This window comes from Vidua macroura, chromosome 18, assembly GCF_024509145.1.
Source record: "Vidua macroura isolate BioBank_ID:100142 chromosome 18, ASM2450914v1, whole genome shotgun sequence".
Lineage (NCBI taxonomy): Eukaryota > Metazoa > Chordata > Aves > Passeriformes > Viduidae > Vidua > Vidua macroura.
The window spans coordinates 12,001,029-12,027,149 of NC_071588.1; the positions used below are offsets into that span (position 1 = coordinate 12,001,029).

Below are 26,121 nucleotides of genomic sequence, written 5' to 3' on the forward strand. Positions count from 1 at the left end.
CTGGCTGATTCCCAGTGATGACTCTTCAGTCACTCACGGCTGGGCAGGAGCTTCTACCCCAGGACAGCACCAATGGGGTGGGGCTACAAGCATTTAGAGAAGAGGTTTTAAAGCCTAGGAGAAATCCAGCCTTGGGAACTGAGGAAGACAGCTGTCAAAAACCAAAACAAGTCAACATTCTCCTCAAGAAATTGAGGAGAAAGTAGTGAAAGTAAGATGCACACAAGTGCCACAAGAAAACAGAGTAGAAGAACACATGCATTTAAGAGAGAAGCTTCATGCCAGGTAACTGCAATCTGAAGGTAGCTCACATGAGGCCACAGGTCCTTGGCCTGCCTAACTTTTCTGTTTCATCTTTTTTGGAGCCATCTGTTGAGAACAACTCTGTGCTCTACAGCACAATTTTGAATTCAACAGAAAAAACAAGGTAAGACACTGACTCTAATTAAGAGGGTTGAATGTTACTACTTACAGTCATTTAAAAAGTACCTGAAAATTTGAATTGAAATGCATAATTAAAATAAGGCCAACAGGGCCAAATTTGGCCAACAGGGCCAAATACTTCTGTGTAAGAAGAAAAGTTGTCAAAACACTGAACTACAGGCTCTTAAAATCTGTGTTTGTCTTTGGGAATTCATGACAAGCAAACTCAGGATCCACTGAGACCAGTATGAGGTTAAGCTCCACTTCTGATGGCAAAGCACAATCCCCATTATTTCACCCAGGAACAGGAATTGTGGATGCTCACTGATGTTTGGGTATCTGGAAACTGCAAGGAGTCCAGGTGGGCCCTTGTGCCATGCACTATTTTAAGACAAGAGATGCTGTCAATGCAAAATGATGGTTTACATTCTCTGTAGTGATGCCTTAGGAAAACATTTGCTCTCCTCAGTCTTCTGAGAACCCACTATCAACCCAAAGCCACGCATCAGCTGCTAAAATAAACTAAGTTGCAGACTTCTGGGAAAAGATGCTCCTTACACCTATGACTCCAGCACCCAGTTATCCTACAGGGTGAAATGTCACATTCCAGCACTACTGAGTGTTACTGAATTCTTAGGACTTCCCACTTCAAAACCCTCTTTACTTGGAACATTTGCCTTTCAAGGATTCTGCAGCTGCCTGCACACTCTGTGTAACAGTCTCTCATCTTTCCATGCAACTGTCCTCACTTGTATTAATTTCTTGTGCTTCTGAAACTCCCAAAGTTCTACAGGCTGAACTATATTTACCCCTCTACTTCCCCTGTTGTGCCCATTTCACAAACACCTGAAATTACAGCAGGATATTCCCGTGGCTTATGGAGTGCCACTTCCCTGCACAACACAAAGAATTGTCTTCCCTAGCTTTGAATTTCTAAGTTTGGACAGCTTTATCATGACCTTGCTTTCATATTGAACTGCTTAGGCCTTAAATGGACAAAAATTAATACTGGGGTGTCTTCTACTTGGATTTTATATTCCAACTTGGTGAATAGCTGGCTTTAAGCAAAACACAGAACTTTAAATAATTCTAGGTATAAAAACCTTCTCTTGGTATCAGAACTCAAATGTGAATGTTTTCCTGTTCATTCCTCATAAAAATCATTATTGCAATAAGGACAGCCAAGAAGAAAATGTCAAGATTTTTCAGCAATTTAGAACCATATAATACTGGAAGAGTGTGACAGGCTGGAAGGAGTTTACCTTAATTGTCCTATTTTAGCTTCCCCAGAGAAATGTTAGGCTGAGCTAGGAAGGCTAAGAGTCCCAAGCACATTTATACCCAAATGTAGGAAGGTGTCTTGCTGAAACTGCCACCATCATCCCTTTGCTGCTGGACTGCATCAGCTGTGCTCTGTACCAGTTAGTCATGCACTAGACAAAATCTCAGCAAAACATTTACATCAGAAATGAGTGGCATAGCATCAACAATGCTTGGAAAAACAAATCCTTTTCCTGAGTGAAATCAGAGAAAATGAGAGCAGCTAATAAATACTCTCTGATGTGTAATACTTCCACATGAACAAGTAGGTACAGGTAATGAGACAAAAAAGTTGAAAACAGTTTATTCTAAAAATGGGAGGAGTTTTTTACCCAAACAGGACCAATGAAAGGCAGATGAAAAAGGGCTGTAACAGAATCATAACTCATTTTTTTTAGAGAAGGTAGATACAAAGGTAGGAGAATGAAAAGAAAAGAGGAAGAAAGGACACAGCAGTAATTGGTGTCTCTCTCAGCTAGAGAAATGACCTGTCAGGTAGGGCTGAGAGCCAGATACCACTCATGCATTCAGCACTGAGCTTTGGAGAGAGCCTCTTGATTTTCAGTTTCAGGGGTGTAATTCTGGCAGCTAACCCTTCCATCTCCCTCAACCTAAATGATGTATAGGAAACATCAAAGAAGAATGAACAATATCTAACTCTACAACCTTAACAAAGCCCAGAAAGTCAAAAGATTAAAATAAATGTTCCAATCACTTCGATGTGGCCTGGGGAACTGCAGAGAGGAAAGCACATCAGAAATGCTCCTGAGTTCTGTTTGAAAACCAGAAGAATGCATGAGTCCTTATCAGCACTGTCATTCCTACACCAGTCTCCTTAGTAAGTCCATAACAGCTTCACAGAGGATTCAGGTTTTCCTCCCCTGTTGTCTAGGCACAAACCCAAATTACTCCCTGCTGAACAAGCCAGACAAGACATCTTATGACACCAGGCAACTCCATTCTTTTGCTTCCCAAGGACAGTAACAAATGTAATTTACACACAGACTAAGCCATTCCTTCCTCATCACTCCACTTTTCTCTTTTCCCTTCCTAAGACAATCTCTCCCTGGAATTGTGAAAGAGGAAAATTAGACAATACAACTGCTGATACTAGATGTTAAATTTCAGTTTTGTTCTGTACTCAGAGATTAGCAAATTGGGAAAACCTATTTCTCCCTAACTTGCTCTTCACTGCTGATGGATGCAGACTATGTGCATTCAAATAACAAGGCTGATTACATAAGGAAAGAAATGACATACCAGAAGTGTAAAGACAAAAACTTTACAAAGTCACAATTCCAAACAAAGAAAATATCCCGTCTCACAAATCTGGACACTACTTCCACAAATCTGGACACTATCTTCCTGCATCATTTTCCACAAGACCTGTTCTATATGTGGTTCATTCATAACTTTATCTGGGCTCCCATGACTTGTCTGAGGCATTTTGTGAGTAGTGCTGGGCCCAGGCTTGTAAACAGATGGAGTGAGCACAGGCAGCAGCAGATGCTTTTTCAGACAGCACTTCTGCTAAAGTTGCAAGAAAGTACAGCCTATGGCAGGTGCTCTGCCACCTTAACATGCACAGTGTCCCACAAATATTGCCAACCACCTCTCTGGGCACCCAAGGCAAGGCTGAAATTGGGTCTAATCTTACTTCACTCCCCAAAGTGGATCAGCATTGCCCAGCACAGAGATCTTTCAGCTGCTAACAAGCCAGGCTGCCATGACAGCACTAAAGCAAATGACAGCATTCTCATTTATTCTTTCCTCATCTAGAAAACTGTATAGGACCAATTACATAATACAGCCATCAACAAATCACACAATCGTGCTACAGAATAAATAACATTTGTTTGGTTTCTTCAATCCTTTCCTGTGCTCTAACCTGGCACATAACCACACCAGGGTTATAAATAACACATTCCAACATTCTGGTCCTGTCAGATGCTTCTTTTCTGAAATGTGAAACATAATAGTGATGATAAGCTAACTTTCTAGACCATGCAGAATCTTGTTCATCAGTGTTATGTATCTCCACACTCATACATGCTGGGCAGTGAGAGCTGCACAGCTAATTACGTTAATCAAGCACTTCTAAGACAGATGTAGGCTGCTCAGCAGTTTATTTTAATTGTAATCACTTTAAAATAACTTAAATATTTTTAAATGTTAAAAGAACTGGATCCTCAACTCATTGAAGAAAACAAAATAATTTTCATTTTAATGCTGCTAGAGACTTCAATTCTCTGAAAGAGATTACTATTTTCAGGCTGCTATTTCATGATTTCACATACAAGTTACACGGAGTGATCACTCCTTTAATCTATGCTATAAATTAAAGTATGTATTGATTATACAGAAGCACCCACTTCAGGACCACGACAAAAATCTGTGCAGCCTTTTGAACGTGGTGTAGTGATGAGAAAACAACTCGGGCACAACCTCAGCACGTGGAAACGGATGAGAGGGGGCCAGAAGGCTCTGCCTGGCTGAGACTCACCACGAGCAGCATCCCCCATGCTGGGGGCAGGCTCCGTGCCCTGGCTCCGGGGCGGCTCCGGCTCCCGCTGGCACTCCTGCGCGGGCGGCACCGACGATGCCGACGAGGAGGAGGATGAAGAGGAAGAGGCTGGTTTGGATTTGGAATGCAGATCGTTCAGTCTCAGGAGGTTTTCGGGAGTCACAGTGTCTGGATTCACTGGGGTGGGATGCAGTGTGGCTGGTGCTACTGGGAAGAAGCTCTCTCGGTTGTCCTTCGGGTGCTTTGGGGTTGTGGGTGCTTCTCCTGTGGACTGCACAGAGAAGGGGCAGCAGTGAGAAAAACTCTGCATGTCACTAACTCTGTGACTCCTGCTTCAATATCTCCTGCAAGCAGCACATTTTATGGACAGAAAACACTCTCTTTAAAATGAATATAATAGAACAATGACTCAATCATTATTCTAAAGAAATCTTTTCTCCTTTATGGATTATTTTTCTGTTCTCTATGGTCTGTTTATCAAACTAGCACTTGAACACTTATTCACATTTACAAAGTTTAATTTAACACATCCCTCACAACACAACATTCTTCCCTGAACTCTGTAATTAAGCATGAGTTACAATCTCCTGTAAACAGAAACATATTTCTTTCATTTAAAAATACATTGACAAGTGCTTGACCTGAAAAAACAGATCTGCACTGCTTTAAGAGACTTTGCAAATTATCACAAGAAATAATTCCTAGTGAATGATGTGAGAAGAAATGGAGAAAATAGAAAAATGTATTAACTTGTGAAATAAGAGATGAGCATAAGTCCGTATCATAAATTCCTGACAACTGCAGAACTGAGTAACACTGAGGTCCACTTGAACCAGGCTCAGGGAGATCTGCTGCCTGTGCACAAGGAGGAGAGGCACCAAGAGCTGTGCTCTTCTCCAAAGCCAGTGCTAAAAATTGAATGCATGTCATTTATTATATAGACAGAAGGTAGAAGAGGGACATAAATTCACCAAAGAAGGAAATAAAAGTACCCATAAAATGAATATCTTCTCTACAACTTTTATCAGTAATCAAATAAAGTATTCTTGCTTGTAAGGCCACAGAAAGCATTTATTTTACACTCTTTACAGTCTTCACTTAATGGAGATTTACTGGACCATAAAAGATGCAGTTAGATAGAATTCTCAGATGTTTAATTGTTTGCCTCATACCTCCAGCAAGAAAAAAAAAAACCCTCATTTTAACCATGGTGATAAGAGTATGAATGTCTGAAACAGAAACAGGATTCAGCTGTCAAGTGTAAAATCAAATTGGACCCTAATGTCCTAGATGACCAAAGATTTATTACAAAGCCAGAAAAGTCAGTAGAATTTCACTGAGAGAACAGAGGAACTTTCAGGTGGAGAAAATGCATACTTAAAATTCAAAGGTAGAGAGCACACAAGTACATTAAAAAAAAAATAATTGGCAGAATGTATTTTTGAAGTTCCTGAACTTGATTAATCAATCTCTAAAAAGCATACAATTAAAATCTGCCAGATTCTGTGTGTACACAAAATAAAACAACCAAAAAAACCCAGCAGCTATATTCACAACAATTACCACCCTGGATCAAAAAAAGGTCTATTCTGCCTCTGAAAGCAGCAACTTTCTGATGCTTAAAGCATCAGTTCCAAAACTAAAGGTCTTGACACACAAATGGGATCACACAAACCTGAGGGAAATTAAACTGCAGAAGAAAGCCTTAAGCTAGAAGTGAGATCACTTGAGGAAATGTTTTCAGCTGTGACTTAAAGGGAAAGCCCTTCCCACCCATGCACTTCATTAACTTGCATAATGGGTGATGTAGAACCTGACATTTCTGTGCTTGTATTGTATCCAATTTTTTTTTTTCTGGAGAAACACATGAAGGTATTATTTAGGTACACAGAAGTTAAAAATGGATCTGCACCTCAGATTTCTACAAAAATGCACAGCTATTTGCAGAGCCAGAAAGAGGACATTTGGAAAGTAACTCAGCAGTATTTGGATGGTATTCAGATGAAAAATTATTAGAGAGAGTGCAAGCCCATGGAATAATTGCTGCTGGAAGGGACCTCTGGAGGTCTCCAGTCCAACTTCCTGCTCCAAGCAGAGCTGACTTCCCAGTTCCAGCAGTTTACTGGGGCCCAGGGCCAGCCCAGTCCAAATACTGCCAAGGAAGGAGATTCAACAGCCTCTCAGGCCCCTTTCTAGTGTTTTACCACCTTCCCCGTGAACATTTGTTTCCAATCATTTCATCCAAATTTCTCTTGCTGCCTCTATTCTGGTCCCTTCCTTTCTGCTGAAGACCACAATTCCATAACCTTATCCTCCATTATTCTTCTCCTCACCAGGATGAAGTATCCCAGCTCTTTTTTCCAGAGGATTGAAACATTTTATTGACCAAAAAAATAATAAAGCTGAAACAAATGTGATGTTTCTGATTCAGGAAAACCATGACCAAAAATTCTAATGTGTAATCAAAAAGTGCAGTCTTATACAAAAGAAAGAAAGCAACACCAAGATTATTGTGTTATTATACTTTTTAAAGGGAATTTTCCAGATGTGACCTGGTGAAGAGCTGTCTCAGGCTGCTGTAAACAGACATGTTCTTTTCAACTCAATGAAACAAAGACTTTGAGAGGAAAAACAAAAAAAAAAAATCTCACACTGACTGTTTCTTTTTTCAAAAAAGGGGGTGGGAGCAGAAGAAAAGGGAGAAAGCTCTCTTCAAAATCAGAGCCAAGCACTAAAAAACCCATTGTTGGTTACTGTGCACTCTGCAACTCACAGAGCCTTAAGAAAAGGGATTTAAACCTGCTTTGAGTGGTTTTACTGCACTCAGGAACTGAAGACCATCCAAAGGCTGTAAGCACAAAGCCAAAATGAGCAGCACAGTGAGGCACATGTTCTTGAAAAGATTTTGGGTTTAGTGTAGGGGTGAGAATTCCAGCACCTCTGATCAGTAAGTGATGCTACTCACCAAAGGCAGCTCAGGGAATGTCACTAACTACACTGCTCAGGACTTATGGGGCCACATTTCATCATCTGCAGCTCTCCAGGAAAACACAGGACCTCATAACACCCAGCTGAGAAACAAACCCAGAAAAACTCACTCCAGCAGTCTTGGATTTACCAGAAGCCTTTTGTTCATCCATCCCTACTGCTAAACCACCAGTAAGGCACAATAAAGATTGTTTTCCACAGACAGTGGGAAATGGAGAGGCAGTGACAAACCTTCACCAGTGTTTTATGTGGTTTCTCATCAGAAGATTATTTTTTAGTTTTTGCTTTGCTGTGGTAGAAAGCCAAAACTCAGTTCTGACTCAGAATTTCTCCTTTTCCCCTCTCCAATCCATCTCACCATGCTCAGTGCCTCTGTTACCACCACTATTACAGAGTGCCTTTAGTCACTAAGAAGAAATTAATATTTTCTTACATTTAGTGTTACTTACAGAACATGTGAATATAACTGACTTGAGATAAAAACTCTTTTATCTGACTTCTTCCTGTCTTTCATTATAATTACAGGTTCCTCTAGTCAAGACTGGACTTCTTTCTAGATTTTAAAAAAACCCATGAGCTACTGAAGGGTATGCAGTCCTGCTTTTGTATTGACTACTATATCAAAGTGAATAGAAGAAATATTTAAGGCTTATTATTAATATCCAAATGAGGTGCCATGGATGAGCTACTGGTTCCATAAAGAGCCCACTATCTTAATTCCCTTTAAAAAACTTAGCAAAAACTGTTTTTCAGTTTGAACAATGTAAAAAGCTGAAATGTAAATGAATAACTAGGGAGGATGCCTGTGTGAATTGTGACTATTTCTGACTTAGGTTACAAAAATCAGTCTCTTTATTTGTTAGAACTTTGACTATTTCAGCATGCTCCTCAAAAAGTTCATTCAGCTTCACAGAGGTGATGGACAAACCCTTCCCATGCTGAAAGCTGATGTAAAAACAAGTAAGGAAAATGCTGGAAATCCAGCACTGGGACAGCCCTCCACCAATAAAATTATCAGCAAAAATTAAAATTATCAGCAAAAGTGCAGAATTTTTTCACAGATGTTACTGGAAAAAATAGCTCCCTACAGTTTCCCAGTGAGGCACTTCAGCAGCAGCTAAAAGAAATCCAGCATTAAGATAAAACTTGAGAAAAATTTAAATTTGTAGCCTGTGAAGTCATAAACCAGAGAACCTGACCAAGGGTCTGTTTTTACCCTACTTACTGTTTTTTCAAAACACATTTTGAAAAACAAAGAAATCCTCCAGCAACCTTCCCACTCCTGCTTTTGGGAGGGCTCACTGCTCTGTGGCTGTGGGAAAAATTAAAAACCAAATGTTCCAGAAAGGGAAAGTGACAGCTTTCCCAACAAAAGTTTCCTAATGAAAGATGCTGGAACTGCAACTGTTACATAACATTTTCTTGTGATTTTTTTTTTTTTTTTTTTTTTCTTTTTTTCAATTACTCCCATGCCTGAGTTGAGCACTCTAGTGGGACTGAAGTCAGAACCCACCTCACACAAAGGTGTTCCTTTTTAAAAGGACACCAGAACATCCCCACAAAGCCTGGAAGCTGTCACACAAGCTGCCTGAACAATATGCTGGCCACATTCCACAGCACTACCACTCCAACTCCTCCTCAATATTGTGTTTTAATTAAATTATGCCTATCCATTCTTTTTTTGCTCCCCCTCAATCTCTCTACAGCAGCATTTGAAAGAAATCTCATTTGGAAGTTTTCTTCTAGGTGCATCAGAAATACAGAATTATCCATGATCAAGATTCTGAAGAACCTTGTATTTGCCAAGACCACTTTATATATAGAAAACAACAAAGGTTTACAAACATAAGATTGAACTCTAGCCTAATTAAAAAATCCCCCATTAACACAAATGCAAGCAGGGGCTCAATGTCCTGCTCTACATTGGCAGCCATATTACAGCAACACTTCCATACACAAAACCATCATTATTGACCAAGAGAGACCAGGTAGCAGGATGAAAAACATTAATATACAAAGTAAAAGATAAAAAGTGTCTTTTCTTTCCTTCATGTTCACTTAATGATTGCTTTCTGCAGGAGACAGAAGGAGGAGAGCTGTTAATTATATCAAGGATACACCTCCAGGATAGAGTGAGAGGGGGATGCCATGGCAACTGGCAAATGCAACAGTGAACAAAATGGTCACCCTTTGGTAGGAGACCATGAAAGAGCTCGTCCTTTTGTCCCCCCCCATCCCCACCTCCTCCTTCCCCCTCCTTTCTTGTCATCTTTGCTGCATTAATAAAGCATACAGACAACTCAGGAAAAACAACTTTTTCTGTAAGCAGTCTCTGACGTCTTGATGTGCAGGAAGAAAAGATGAAAATTAGCAGCATGTGGGTGGAACAAAAAGGGGGAGAAAACACATGAGGTAGAAGATGATTATTTTCTAATTATTTAATATTCTCCTAATCTCCTCCCATTCCCAGCAAAGTGCCTTTACGGAAGGCTTTTAGCTGTTTCCTGAAGAGAACAGCTTGGTGGTTTGTTGCTTTGTGGGGTTTTTTTTAACGTGAGAATTCGAGAAGAAAACGCTCTAGACACCCAAGGCAGTTCAAACAAGTCACTCTCAAGTTCTGTCCTTGAGGAAAAATGCCTGAGAGCCCATGTCACTGCAGTGCTGCCTGCATTCCACAGCAGAAGGGGAAAAATCCATGGGAGTGCCCTCTAGCTTCACTCACAGCAGAAAACGTTTTCCTGTTCCAAGTGAAATATCACATTCACTCTAAGGTCCCATCACCAGACCCAGGCTCCAGAGTCCATCTGAGCTTCTTGTGGCTGGTCTCAGCACAGCCCTGACAGATCAAACCCACCAATGACCCCAGAAAACTCTTCACTACGAGCCCGTGGATTCAGACTGCTGATCAGCAGCCCTGGGAAGGGGCAAACACTGGTGGAAGGAGAAAACAAGACCCCAGTTACCTGCTCTGGAACTAGAGATGGGCTGGAAGAGCACTAAACCAGCACCTTTATATTACAGCACTTTTGTATAAAACAACACTCTTCTATTACAGCAGCACAACTTTATAAAATCAGGGATCACCCTGGCAGCCTGCCAGGAGCCTGAACAGCTCATTTGCATAACTTGATTGTGTTTATAATAAAATTCATTGTTTTGATTCTGCTGGTAGCTTCATGAAGCATCAGTTTTAATTAGAGCTGACACTGAAATCTGCTGATGTGTTTTGACTGTAGGTTGAGACAGGGAAATGGGGAAAGCACCTGGAGTCTGGCATCAGCCAGGGGGAGAAGGTGGCCATGGGTGTGCTCCTGAGGAGGAGGTGAGTGAAGCAAAGGTGAAAGGGAGGATTTGGGCAGCCACAGCCAAGCAGGGAGAGCTCAAGGCCTGGCAGATGGAGCAGGAAAGAGCAGTTGAAAATTTCCTTTCTCTCCCTGACACTTCAGGGATGGAGTTGGTCCCAGAGCAAGGATTTTTTGGCTAAGGCAGCAGTGAGTCTTAAATAACTCAGCAATGTTGAAATAGCCCCTTCTCATGACATTTGGATGATACACTGTACCTTGAAGAGCCAATAGAAATTTCAGCTCCTACAGCACTACCCGTTACCAGCGCTTTCTACACACAGTCCCAAATTCTCAGGGGTCACAACACAGGACCAGAGACTCAGTGGCATTTTGGAACTTTGCCTCTGAACACTCTTGTATTTTTATAGATGTTAAATCCAGCCCTGTGTGCAATGTTGATTTTTGCAATGTTTTAAAGTATTTGTTTTATAGAAATTCAGTTCTCAGGATTAGTGATACATTAGATCCCAACACACAACACAGAGTTTTAACTGTCTTGACTTTCAACACTGCTGAAAGGTGTACTTTTAGTATTAAGGAATTCAATATTAAGTCCCCAGTAATAAAAATACCTTTCAGATTGCAGGAAAACAGAAGACAGATGGGTTCTTAAACTATCTCCACATGCATTTATAGAATATTCTGTGCAATACAAAGCTTCATCCTTAGCTTGTACTGCAATAACTTTCCCATGTCAATATGTCCTCAACAGCATAAAATGAAGAATTTCCTAAGAGCAATCTTAAGCAGTCAGTGGAAAGGCTTATTAGGAATTCTCTAATTATCTGGAATCCTTAGCACTGCTTTCTGCCAACATGTCTCCTCCTTGGTCCTCAGGACCAGATATTTAAGTACAATGCTACTTCAAAATCCAACTAGTCTGCCTCAATCTTTCATCCTCCCTCCACAAGGACTCCATTTCCAGGGACCATTAATTTCATATGAAAATCACAGTTGGCAAGACTAAAAATATAACTCAGAGCAACTGAGATGACTGCTTTCAGGATGTCTGCAAATCTTGTAGATAACATTCTCAGACAGAAAAATCAAAGAAAAGAACAAGAGACCTTCAAAATGCTGCTTGCTCAGAAAGTCAATTAATCTCCAGTGTACCTTTAGTTACTTGACTGCTAAAGATCCCGTGACCACCAATGGATTTCAGCCCATTTGATAGGTGTATTCACATTTAAGAATAAGTCTTATTCACACTTAAGAATTTAAAGGGAAAAGGACAAAAACTGGAGAATTACTTTTGGCCACACCTTTCTCCACAACAGCATTAATATCAGCACTTAAAAATGTTGCATCACCACTCTGTAAATTGTGAAGCAAAATGTGCTGAAGTTGATTAATATATCACTAAAAAAATATTAATATTAAATACTGAAAGAAATGTCCCAGCAACTTACACAGAACACAATTTTATATCAATTACTGGAATCTCCCAATGGAAAACACTCCAATTTCTCCAGTCCTCCTGGAGCACTGGGACTTACCATGGCAAGGTTTTGTACCAATGACTTTTTCTGCCTTCTTCAAAGCTGGAAGCCAACCTTTCTCAGCCACTTGCCATGTTTTTAGCTGACTTTGTGGGTGATGTGCCTCTCATTGGCTGGAAACATGTCAGCAGTGCATCACTCATAAGCACTAGAGAGGATTTCTGAAACCAAGTCAAAGGGTCACAGCATTGCCAAGCCATTAAAAAGATTAGATCTGCTCACAGAAGTGTAAGGACCCACTTGGTCCAGTTCCTCTCACTGATTGCTCTGTTGTTTCCTGCTTGGGCTTGGAGAGGCAGAGAAGGAGCTTTTAACACATTTGCTAAATATTTAGGTTAGAAACTCCGACTGGTCTGGAAGAAAGTTGAAAAGCCAGAATTTAAGTAATGCCTCATTTTAGTAGCAAGTGAAAACTTTCATAAAGAAACCATCTAACACCTGCAACTTTAAAATACAACAGCCAGCTGAGAAAGACGTGTATCAAGGTGGATTTTTTTTTTTTTTACTGTCAATTTCTTGGGTTAAGTGACTGAAGAACCACAGGCCCTGCAAACCCACTCAAACCATCTAGGAACAAAGCATTTCCCCCGGCTGCAGCAGCTCTGTGCATGACATCATTTGCTTACAGAAGGCAAATACTTGCCAATTTTAAATAAAACAGGATTCAGTCTGCTGAAAACAGACAGATGTCTACAAGAGTGGCTATTCCTGTGTCTCCACACTAATTCACAGTGCTGCAGGAGCAGCTTCACACAGCTTGCAAGATCCTGCTAGAAGCAGAAAATGAGACTGCAGGATGTAATAACCTCGTTAGCTGGGACTGCTTCCTAAAAGGGAAAGCTTCCAAGTGCAGCATGTGAAGGGGCATGTTTTATTTCAAGTGATTTAACAGGAAATCTTACTGTTCCCAGTGCTGTTAAATACTAGCTCACCTATTGTGTCTACTCTCAAGATTAGTTTGTGTGTAAGTTTTTCACCATTCTCATGTTTTGCCACATGCCTGAGTACCCAGTGACCCTGCTGGAAGAGCTGGAATAGCAGTGACATTCCCAGAACCTTCAAGAAAGCCCAGCAAGGAATTGGGTTGATAAAGGAGAATTTGCTGAGTGTTTTTTAAAAAGGTGAACACATCCAAAAAAGCAACAGTAACATTACTTTTTAAAGAAGCTTTCTAGCAAATTCTTTTTATTTTAAAGTCATAAATCACAGTGTGATGATGTCTGTTTTTCCCCAGAATAAACTGAAAAAGGCTTACCATGCTGAACTAACATTTATTTTTTATTAAAAAATTTAAAACCTGAAATACCAGACTACAAGCAAGCCTACACTTCTACTAAATACCTCTTGACATTTCTGTTCATTTCTGTAGTTCAATGGAACAATGTTACTGACTTCCTGAGGGGCACAAATTGGAGAAAGTTACTTCCATGAAAACCTAATAAACAAAAAAATCTACCTTTCCTCTTACATCCTCTCCTATTACTCTGCTAAGAGATGCACTATACAAAAGCACATTTTAACTGAACAAAAATGATGGAAAATACAAATCTAGTAAATACTTTGGGGCTGCAAAATGAACACCAATAAATACCTCATTCATGCAGTTTTTTTCTTGGCTTTGATATCACATTAAGGACTGATAAATAATGATCCCTTTAAAGCTCTTATAATTGTTTGCTGGGTAAACTACAAGCTAAAAAGAAACTGAGTAACAGTTTGTTTTTAGCAGAGTAAAGAAAATCTATCTGGTATCTCTGGAGCAGTGTGTAATGCCAGCAAGGCAAGAGCTGATGAGGTTGGAGCCCTTAGGGAGCAGAGAGAAGTAATTACCATCCATGAAGTGCTGGCTATGATGTGGACATTAGGGAAATTGTAGTATGCCACAAATATTTCAATTTGAAGATTGTCTGAGGTTTCCCCAAAAGCTTTTGGGCATGAAAACGATCCTGCAAGCCTGACATAAACAGTAGCACTGACACTAATAAAGGAGTGATCTTCCTACTAATGTAGCCCAACTTATCTTAGATAACACCAATACAAGGAAAGTAGGCATTTCTAGGTGCTGAAGACACTCAGCAACAGATTTGCCTGTACAGACTCATAAAAGCTTGTCAGCAGCACTCAAAGAATTCAGAGCTTACCTGTTTCTGTGCTGATGCTCCCATATGCACCTGGCAAAACTTGACTGCCTGTTCAAGTGCTGCTTCTTCATCCACCTGAACACAGAACCACAACTAATGAGGTCATAATTACTTAGCTCATCTATAAATCTAATTAAATTGAGATGAAATGGGGATGTAGAGCATGGAAGCAGCAGTTCTACAGCAAAATGCTGACTTTCAGTTATTCAGGAGCACGTACCCAAAGATAAATACTCAGCTCTCTCAATTCAAATGAACATTTAGCTGAGCAAACACCATGTAAGTGGTACTACAGCTCTTAACTAATTTCAGAAATTTAGTTTCAAAACATGGAGAGTCCTACTCCCTATGCCCAGCAATGGCCTTGTCAAGAGAATGGTTCTCTGGGAGGTGTTTATCTCCCCAGGTTTTAAACAGATATAGGGCTCAGTTTAGCAATTCCTGTTAGATCCTAAAAGCGTGTCTGAGGCCACATAGAGAAATGACAATTAATCATACAATACCTGTTTAATCAGCATGTATGTTTCAGACATGATCTTCTCAATTTTGCCCAGGTCATAGGCCATAACTTTCTGACCTTGCTGCCAGACTCGGTAAGCATCGAGCAGAAGTGTTTTTCCAGACTCCACATCCTCAAGTAATTTCCTCTTCCTGCTTGACCTCTGGACAGGTTCTTCTGTAGGTACTGCTTTAGCTGCCTGCTGCTGGTGTTTTGAGCTGATACTGAGCTCCTCCAAGGAAAGTTCTGGAGTCCTGCTCTCGGGAGCCCTGTCCTTGGAGCTCCTGCCGGGCTGCAGCCGCTCCGGCTCGCTGCGTCTACACGAAGAATCGATTTTTTCAGCGTCATTGGAATAGCCATCAAGATCCATAGGCTCAACTGAACCAGGGCCAGGAAGCTCTTTAATCTCCTTGTCACTCCTGTCCTCTTGTTCCAATATGTCCATAGCATTGGGGATTTGTCCCTGGGTGGCTTCCTTCACTCCATTTTCAGTACTATGCACTGCTCCATCTGATAAAACTGCCTTTTTGGGAAGGACATCTTTCCCCTCTTCAGCACTCGTTTTATTGGACACGTCTGTTGTCATCCTTCCTGAAGCAAGGCTAGAAGACTTGGAACCCTGATCTTCTGAAACCTTAATAAAAGAAATCATTCTTCTCAGTTATCATAGAAATCAGAAAGCATTTGAGAACAGCTGTGTCTATCATGAATATTGACCAGTACCTCTCATTACTGTGTCTGCTGAAGAAAATGCATTTATTCTGTGTTCATTCTTTTTTGTTCCTCGATATTAATTAATCCAGGCCACAAATCATACTAATAGAAGAATTTTAATAAGTGAAAACATCACAGAGAAGTGTCAACAGCTCAGGCTGAACCAAAGCCACAATGTTTATTTTCCCTCACTACTTCAGTCCATGCTAAGGGATCCAGCTAAATGAAATCCAAGCACAAATTTTTCTTCTAACATATTGAAATCAAAACCAAATCTGTTTCTTTTGGCAGCTGCAAATCAAGCTCAAGTTTAAGAATCTTTCTTTTTGTTGTTCTTACATAACCTGCTTGTTAATAGATCAAGAAGTAGGCAAAACCCTGCTATAGTATTTTACTTTTTGTACCTTTACTTTGGTGATGTTCCAAAGGTAGAAAAACTCAGTACATCATCTTTTCTTTCAAAAACTGATAATGATACAACTCTTACATCCAGATTTATGAACAAACCATTTAATATACAGAGTTCCAGTGATCTTGACAATGTTTTCATTTAATTTGTTAAACCTACAGTCTGCTAACTTAGAAAACCCTTAGGAACAAGTTCTTCCTTGAATGTATTTACCAAGTAAAGTTCCAATATCCAGATCCCTTAACCTGGGAACTGATTAGTTTCTGTATGACTTTTAAAAACTAAATCTAGATTACAATTATATGTAATAATGAGTGTGGTGATGTCAAGGACTAGCAGTGAAAAGGGTCTAGGCATGTAACACCAAGCTATCTGGGTTTGTTTTGCAAGATGAATCTTAGTTCATTTTAAAAGGAAATTTCCTACAAATTTCCTCTATTTTCTCCTGAAAATGGAGATCTTGAACATTACATGTATCTACCATTATTTGAAGTTTAAGGGACAGTGAGACCAAACTACTGCAATCTTGCAATCCTTACTGCAGACTGTATTTGTTACTGAAATTCAAAACCAAGAAATAACAATGCTGGAAGAAAATTTTCTGTTTAGTGGCATATAAACAAAAGGTATTAGAAGTAAGTGCTTAGAAACGCAGCCCTTCAATCTCAGGAGATCTAAGGAATGAGTGAACACTGCAAAAGCTAATTACTAAATTCCAGCCATGAAGTGCACTGCTGCTCACCTGTGTGAGATCGTTGAGAGTGTCCTCCAGCACCTTCACTGTGAGCACGAAGGCTTGCTGGGCCAGAACCTGGCGATCTGCATCACGCAAGTACTTCCTGTGCCACAGCAAGAGAGCAGAAATGAAGTTAGCTGCCAAAAGCTCCCAGCACTCTAAAAACAAGAGCCAGGACTGTCTCAGGTTGAAAGGTGTAGCTGGGGCTGTGTGCTCTATCCCCATCTGTCAGAGCTGGGGCAGTTCTCTGCTGTTCATGGGGCAGTTTTTTCTTTATCTCTCCCACAGCCAATCCTCCCTCCAGGAGATCTCTGCTGTTCATGGCCACTGAGTGTCCCTGCATGGCTGAGAAAATTCCATCAGCCCATGGGGAGAGGCTCTGCCCAGGGGAGGAGCCAAGCATTCCTACCTGGATCCAATCTGACCTTGGAACAGCACAGCAGCCTTTGCCCACTGCATTCCCAGAGGAGCAGCTTTCTGCCCCACTGCATTCCCAGAGGAGCAGCTTTCTGCCCCACTGCATTCCCAGAGGAGCAGCTTTCTGCCCCACTGCATTCCCAGAGGAGCAGCTTTCTGCCCCACTGCATTCCCAGAGGAGCAGCTTTCTGCCCCACTGCATTCCCAGAGGAAGCCCAGGCCCATCTCCAGCAGCCCTGGAGCTTCAGAGGAAAACTCCAGCCTTGTCCAGGATCCTGCTCCAGCAGAAGCACAGCTGGCACTGCAGGAGGGCTGAGCCACCATGGAATGGCACTGCTGCCACCACCCTGACACACAGGCTGCCAGGGCCTGCTCTCACTCTGGCAGGGCTTGTTTGTTTTTTTTTTTTTTTTTTTGTTTGTACTATTGCATTTGTACTTTTAATTTTCCTACTAAAGAACTGTTATTCCTACTCCCATATCTTTCCCTAAGAGCCCCTTAATTTCAAACTTATAATAATTCAGAGGGAAGGGGTTTGCATTCTCCATTTCAAGGGAGGCTCCTGCCTGCCTTAGCAGACACTCGTCTTTCAAACCAAGACACAGGACATTGAAAGAAAAACAAGAAAAAGCCAACACAACAAATTCAAAACATAAGAAACAAACAAAAATCTACAGGTGCACACTGAAATAAAACAATATTGGGATTTAACACTTCAGCTTTGTTTCCCTCCACCTCTCCCTTCCCCACAAGCATCAGAGATGACACAAACAAAGCAGAAGACAGCTCTGCCAACAGCCAGAGGGAAGGGGAGAAATGGGAAACACCAAGCAACCAAACCCAGAGCAAACCAAGCAACCAGATTTAGTTTTCTTGTATCAAGCCTTCTGTGCCCCTCAAATACCAGCTTTTTATTCAATCCTTTTTTTGAAAAAGAGTCTTATAGTTACACAAAGCTATGTTGAACTCTCTCAGGTGATTTTCATGTTCTGGATAAAGCATGCATGTGAGATTAAGAACATCAGCAAATCTTCTCTCTTTGATCATATACAGTTGCCTTTTTAGCTCTAAAAATCCTGGGTTCATGGGTGTGCTACTACCCTTTTTCCTAGTAAGTATTACAAAAAAATAATATTGTATGTGTAAAACATTCACTCTATAGCTTCATTTAATTTACTAGAGCACTGTAATTTAAGTACATTTGGAAACAATGTTTCATTCTGCTTTCAAGCAAAACACTTCCAGCTGTCAATCCCACCTAATCACATTTAATGGAAAACTTAATTTCTATTTCAGAATTAGCTGGTTTGAATGAGAGGCCTAGAAATCAAGTAAATAACTCTGAAGGGTACTATTTCAGTCAAAAGGCCAACATTTTAAATACACATATTTCCTCTCTATGATTTTAGGTTAAATTGGTAATTTTGCTATCTTTTCTCTGAAAAGCAAACCATAAACATCTGACTCTTCATTAGTTCAGTAGTAACTAAAACTACCCTATTTTTAAAAATAGGGTTGCTCCAGGCATATACCAGACACACCCAGAATTATCTGTATTTCTAAGTTCCTGTAACAACTGCACCTCACCACGGCTGGCACTGGCTGATCTAACATGTCAAATTACTTGTTTTTTGAATTCAGTCTAGACTTATAAATAACATAATATTTTTAGTACAGCTATGGGTTTGCTTAGGAAAGAAATTGAAACCTTCTATGGTCCAGTTCTTCTGGTATGTTAAAAGTCAAAATATTTTTGGCTTCAAGTTTGCTGAACAAGTGGTGACATATTCCCAGACACACTACAATCCATGCAAATTCACATGCACTCACACTCAAAAACACATGAAGAAACCTTCAATGCCTCCAACTTACTGCCATCAATCATTCAAGTTTCATTTCTTAAGCATTTGCCAGAGACCAATTTCAACATTTCCCACAGGACAACCTACTAGAATTTTACCTCAGTTGCTTCAATGTTTTCCTTGGATGTTTATTTTGGTCTTCCCATTGATACGAGTCCATATATAGCTCACACTAATAGCTTCTTTTTTCTTAAATAAGGTTAATGCAATTAAAATTAGATCACCCCTGAACAGGATAAGCTTTTTAAATAGCATCAGCTGCCAAGAGGCACATAACCATTGTTCAGGCCATCAAGGATTACAGGAAGGCAGGATGCTGGGCCGTGACCTCCCGCGCTGCGCTCAGCTCTTACGCAAGAGCCAGCACAGGGTGCCCAAGTCACGCTCTGCTCCGCCAGAGAATCCCTCCACGTGACACACCACCTCTGTAAGCCTGCTAAGGCACCTCCACGGCTGCTCTGAGTTTCAGCAGAAATGCAGAGAAACTCCAGGCTAAGGTAGAGAATCGTAATCCTGAGAAAAACTTAGCCATCGTTCCACGTGGGAAATGGATTTGTTGATAGAAGGCTCACATAGTATTACACATCTGTATGTAAACACTAAGATAAAGTGTGTTGAGCTGTTATGGAATAGAGATGACATTGTTAAGACAGAGACTGAACTAAAAAAAAAAAGTTTTAATAAGTTTTAAAATATGGTTTTGTAAAAAGACAAGATATTTTAGAGAATTAGGATTGTGAAAGATACATTGTAGTAGAATTATGTAGGGAAAAAATATAGGTAATTAGTATTAGAAGTAATAGCAGTATTGTGCTACAAAGTTGATAAGCTGAAAAACATTTATAAGGTATGGTAACTAAGAAATAAGTTAGTTTTTGATAAAATAGCGTTGAGTTGTATATCTTTTGTGCCTCACTATTCACTGAGACTGATAATAGAATAAAATCTTTTGAAACGCCTCTCAGTTACCCCGTCTCTGTAAAAACCAAGAAAACCAACAATTCCACTATATTCCCAAGGGAATCTGTCGAAAGACTTCTTTTCCTAAACAAAGAACAGCTTTAAATAAAACAGTCATACAGCAAACAAAACACACTGAAAGCTTTACAAAGGAATGGCTTCAAAGAAATCGCCCGTACTTTCCCTGGTCAGGGGTCCTCTGCAGCATAGAGGAGACTTTGAGCAGGGTGTTGTAGTCCTTGAGCTGCGAGAGCACGTTCAGCAGCAGCACGATGGAGCGGTTCATATGAGACGCGAAACTGCCCGGGCGGTCGATCTCATCCACGGGGATGCGCCAGATTCCCTGCGGAGGAGGGAAAGGGGAACCTTCAAACAGGATCCAACTGGAAAGGACACAACTGTGAAAATAAGGGGCAGATTCTGCAGCACGAGGGACAGGGGAATCATGGACAGAGAAAAGCTGAGCTCCCCCAGACAGTGAGATACGAAGTCAACCGATTCCTGCCAGTAGCAAAAGAGGAAGGCTCACAGAAGCCACAGCACGCCTTCTAAATATGCTTCTGAGCTGTTCCAAGAAACAGCAAGCAAAGCCCAAATTATACTATGCATTTTTCTTCAATGTCAATGAACACACCTTACTGAGTCAAAGCTCAACTAACTACTTGTAGTAAGTTTTCCTGGCCTGAAAGCTGTTAATATGCAGTCACAGCAAGTTTGTATCTTCAAATAATCTGTTATTAAACGTCTTAGGAACTTGGCAGGAGCCTTGATATCATCAGTGTTCACTGTGGACTAACCAGTCCAATAGGAAGAATTGGATTCCTCAGCAGAATCCATTTTCTAGTGGCAGATTCAAATACTTGGCCACACATCCTGATCCTTCTAATTAAATTTCTGGGACAAGGGAATCTTTGGGGAGCAAGGCTGGCGGCTGATAGCAAATATAATTTAATTAGGGCTAGTTAGCTCCGATTTTGCTATGTCTAACACATCTAACGAGATTGTTTTCAGGCATTTATTGTGGATGCTGTCAGCACCCTAGTCAACCACACCTGAAAAAATGAACTGCACACACTACCATGCTTGCATGTTAGGATGGGACTTAATTATAATCATTCACAAAAACTGCTGCTGCATCAGTGCAAACCCTTCCCTCGTGCTTTATTTGGTTCTGAAGCTTTTCCTGTAGTAGCTTTCTAAGATGAAAATCCTCTGATCATGTAAATAATTTTGTGACAAGGCAGGAAAGAATAGTCTCATTGATAGGAGTACCTGACTGAAAAAGAGTTTGGCTTTCCAAACCTGTTCAGAGAGCAGGATATACAAATATTTACTCCTTTATCTTTGTTTAAAGGTCTTGCTTCGATTTGTTTAGCTTTACTTTCAGTGTGATCAAAATTCTCCAAAACTTAATACAAAGTGTAAGCAAAGAAAATGATTACTGCAATCATAAATGACATTTGACAAGAAAGGCAGATCCATAACCCCCTGTGTAAAATGGACCTTTCCCTTGCATGTCTGCAGCAAATCTCTAGTTCCACACCATAAGATGTATAGGAACTTAGGAAGAAACAACACAGAAATATCAGTGGTTTAATATCAGTGTTTTTACATGGAAAACAGTGACTTCAACTGGATATAATGCACAGACTAATCTGCCAAATTTTCTTGCTCTTGCTTTTCCTCATGCTCTCTATTCTTACTCCCTAGTGATCACAATAAAGCTGTTCTTCCTCTCTGCTCCCTAAAGCTTTCTTTCAAAGTCTTTTGTAGCTTCCCTTTTCCAGAATGTAGCTAAAACAGCACCATGGCCAAGCCCCAGGCAGAGCCATTGCCTCCTCCCATTCCCAACAATGTCCACAAACACCTCCCGTGGCCTGGTGGCCAAGAGCTCACCTGCTCAGGGAGCTCAGCAGCTCACAAGCACATCCAGGTCCTGCAGGTGACAATTCTGTAAACCAGCACACACTTCTATTTAAACAGAGATGCTTTTTCTTCCCCCAAACCATACAATGGCTCTCCTTTCAGCCTACAGATGAAACACACATTCTGGAGCTGCTATTTTTTCCTTCTCTGCACATATGTAAACTGGGTTCCTGCCAAATCCCAAAACAAGTGAATGCCTCATAATGGCACCACATTGCAACAACCTACTTAGCCAATTTAACTACACAAAACAATTCATGGTCAACTACAGCACACTGTAGGAGTGGAACAGTGCCAATGTGTAGGTAGGTTCCTGGTCTTTTTCAGCATTATCTCATCCTTCATTTGCATCAGGAGGATCACTTGGATCAGATACCGTATCTGGAATCAGTTGGAAATAATTTTGCAGCTCCTTCTCATATATCCCATGTATACATTTTAATGCTACCCTGGAAATTACAAGAATTTAGTATTAGAACCATTTTTAATGACAGAATATACAACTGCATCCAGAAACCCAGGAAAAAGCCCCTCAGATAGAAACAAAGTTGTATATTTTGGAGAATGCTGCTGTCTTCCACAACAGGGCACATTAGAAGAGGTTAAATTAAAACTCACATTAGGGGTGTCCAAGTTTCCTACTGCAATTACAAAAGTAGGACTGATTTTAAAAGGAAAGTCACTAACTTTTCATGTATTGACTTGCAGCTTCATAAATGCAGAACAGCAATAGATAGGGGTTCAATGTGACACAGCTGCCTGTTCCACAGGCAGCCTGGAGGCAAAAGCAGAAAGAAACCTGCCACCAGAGCAATCTTCATTCCATCACTGAGATTGTGTTAAGCAATATGCAAAACACTGATGGTAAAGTGAGTTTATCAGAGTTCATGTCATCAGTCATATGGAACTTTCAAGACTGCAATTTCAGTCAGAAACTAAAGAATGTCTTGTTTAAATCTTTTCCAAAGAGAGGTTTAATAAAGCCCATCAGGTATTAATTTTTCCTTCCTAAATATCAGGAAGAACACTTCCAAATTCAGATCACACACTGCAACTTTTTTTAAGAAGCTCAATGTTAGGCTTTTATTACTTTTAACAAAGCTCAAGAAATATACAAATGCAAAGTCTGTAAAGATATAACTGGGGAGAAGACCAGGAACTATTAATTAGTTTAACTAGAAGTTTTTATATCATCACTTGAACATTGAGATTCGTTAGCAAAGTACCTCTCTTGAAAGTACACTCAGAGAAGAGTGCAGATCCTTGTGACAATTCCCAGTTCTTTGAAAGGTTTTGTTGCTGGTTATGGCCTCTCAGGGTACCTGATAAAATGTCTCTAGCTCTGGCCACCGAAAGGATTTTACATCCAACGCTGGCCACCACTGCCACTGCTGAAAGGTTCTCCTCCCTGCTGCCACAGGCAGCAGAGCTGTTTACACAAACCAGAGGAAGGAGTGAGACACTTCCAACAACTCCAAAATGCCTCTCAGGATCCAAAACATCAGGCTGCTCTCCATGCCTTCCTGGCAAAACAAACACGCTGCAAGAGTGGGGGCGGGGGAAGCCTGACACACACTGCTAGGAAAAAATAAATCTGGGAGTAGTGAAAACCCTGCAGAGAACTTAATACTGAACATGACATTAAATATGAAACTGAATAATGAAGCCAGTCTACCATAATCCTGGTGACCCTTCTACAATTCTTTTTCAGCTTGGAATTGCTGCTGTGCCTCCCCCTGCAGACCTGCAGGCTCGGGAGGGTGAGCAGGGGAGGACGGTGCTGGGAGCAGAGCTGCAGCACTGTGGTACTTTCTAGTTCAGGCACTGAAAATAGAAAGGAAGGAAGTGCTTATTATTCCTCCATGCTGCTTACTCCAGAACTTTAGGGGAGGGGATTCCCTGGGGTTTAGGAATGCCTCTCTGAGGAGGAGAGGCTGACAGATCCCAGCAAACCCCAAAGCTCCCTGGGGATGGCTGCTGCTGCCACGGCTCAGCTCCAGGGTAAGACATTTTCTAAGCACAGATCAAACTTTACTCTCTCTGTGCTCCATGGATTCCCTTCTCAACGAAATGGAGAAATGCAAGTCATGCTCCACATGATCCAATTCACATATAACAAGTAAACACATAAAACTCACACTAAAACAAATAAAGACTTCCCATTACTCAACTCCCTCTTTTGCATCCTTTTTTTTTTTTTCAAGGGGTCCTGGAAGTTCAAGTTGCACTACGTACAACAAACTGGATTCCAAGTGCCCAAATCAAAACCAAACATTTCTTCATTTGTCAGTCTCAGTAATGTCCTGCTAAGAGACCTTAGTAAAAATAATTTAAGTATTATTTTAAGATTGTTAGAAAGTATGACAAAACTAGCAAACTAACTAAGCAGATCAGGGAAGGCACCAATTAATAATATAACCTACACAGTATTTCAAAATCATGAAGTTGAACTAAGCACAGCTGTATAATCCCTGGAAAGTTCTCACCTTCTTGAAGTTCTTGCTTTTAAATAGGGTTAAGCACAACATACTGAAATACTACCAGTTTACCAGTTTTACTCATGTCCTGTCTTCTTAGTTACTTTTATAATTTTATTTTCTTGCTCTGGGTGCCTGCAGAGGAAAGGAATATGGTTCAAGCTGAACAGATTCAACACACAGGGTTTGAGAGCTCTCTATTTGAAGTCAGGAAGGTCCAGCACAGACCCCTGCCTATCCCCACTCTCCTCTGTCAGCATGGCTTTATTTAGTGCTCCACTCACAACTTCCTGCTACCTCTGAGCACAACCATTAAAACCACTGCCCCCTCCCCCACGCAGCAAATTACTAAACCACCTTTCCTCACCCTACCTTAACATGCTCCCATATCTCTTATTATTTTACTCTGTCACCTGATTTTGACTTTTTCTTCTTTTCTGCAGATAATTCTATTATTTTTCTTCCTCAATTCCTCATTTCATCCACACTGCTATTCAGCCTGTAATGGAACAATTCTGCCTCTGTGAACAGGAATGCAAGTGGGCACAGAAGTATTAAGAAAGGAAAGCAGCTACATTCAGAGTATTAAAACTATTATCTGCAGGGCCTGTGTCATCGAGCAAGCCTGGCTTACTGTAACTTAACTGATTTCAGGAAAATCTTACCAACTGTTTCAGACTATAGTTATTACATAGACCAGTAACAATATATTTTTTAAAAGTATGATAATACATAAATTACAATTTATCGGCGTGGAAAAGGAAACAGATATAAAACCAAAACTGCAGCAACCTCCTTTCAGTAAATCAAGAACAAGCAGGATTACAATTCCTAGTCTACAAGGCAAATATTGTCAATTCCTTCTTTTCTTATCTTTTAAATACACACACACTTGGAAATGAATAAACAGCATGCATGCATTTTGGAAGAACTGTGGAATTCTGTAACTTTATTTTAGCAAGACAGCAGCATGAAAAAGTATTGACAAATGGAAGTGCTCCACATGTTCCAATCATCATATGCTGATAAAGAAACATAATGGACAATTTTCACCTCTTATTTCTCTCTTCAAAATACAATGTATTTGCAGAGTCTTAAATTTCAGACTTCTCAATTTCCAGAACAATCATTTTACAGTTGACTTGACTTTAAATTGGTTTTAACCCTATGAAAAGAACACCCAAGCCACAGCCACTTTGGGAAACTGTGAGCACAAGTCAGGGACATCCACACAGGAGGCAGGGAAAGGGAATTACTTCCTTGCTGCATAAGCAATTAAATAAAACCAGAAATGCCTTGTTAAGATGAGTTACAAGTTCAGGTGGAATTAATGAAACAGAAACTGAGGCCTACAGATGGCCTCTGCAGAGCTTTGGGTTTGGCCACTTGCCAGGCAGAATCTGGAGGTTTATGTTCACCCAGTCAGGAGGCTTGAGGAGTTTTTACTCAGATGGTTCCCATGTACCATGTGATTTCACAACCATGTCAACAGAAAGTCACATCACTTTTTTTTTTTAAAGGGAAACAGCTAACTAGACTGTACGGAAAGGAAATAAAGAAACTATTCTACTGCATGGCTGTGACAGAAAGGAAGACAAAGAAAGCAAGGAGAAGCAACAGACCAGTCTCTTGAAACCTGTTTTGAAGGTGCAATTGTGCTCAAACAATAACACAGCTGCATTCCCTCTGGAGCTCTGCACCAGCCAGCACCCAGAGGAAAACGCAGCAAACACAGGAGGTGTGTGCACAATGCAGCAGCCTCTGGGAGAAGGGGGCTGCTCCCTGCACTGCTTTTCCAGGTTAACACCAACAGGGTGTTGGACCTTTCAGTATCCTTCTCCAGTGTACTCCAAGAATTCCCTCTTGTTCAGTCCCTCATTCC

The 26,121-nt window shown here is 40.7% G+C and overlaps 1 protein-coding gene across 1 annotated transcript in view; it reads right to left on the reverse strand.

Moving 5' to 3' along the window:
• Nucleotides 1-26,121, reverse strand: part of CABIN1 (calcineurin binding protein 1) — a 108,891-nt gene that overhangs the window by 10,993 nt on the left and 71,777 nt on the right. The window contains exons 31-35 of the mRNA XM_053993816.1: nucleotides 20,016-20,179; nucleotides 16,604-16,700; nucleotides 14,743-15,372; nucleotides 14,240-14,314; nucleotides 4,247-4,538 (exon numbers count right to left, since the gene is read on the reverse strand). Coding sequence (XP_053849791.1) covers nucleotides 4,247-4,538; nucleotides 14,240-14,314; nucleotides 14,743-15,372; nucleotides 16,604-16,700; nucleotides 20,016-20,179 — 1,258 coding nt within the window. The remainder of the gene's footprint in view (nucleotides 1-4,246; nucleotides 4,539-14,239; nucleotides 14,315-14,742; nucleotides 15,373-16,603; nucleotides 16,701-20,015; nucleotides 20,180-26,121) is intronic.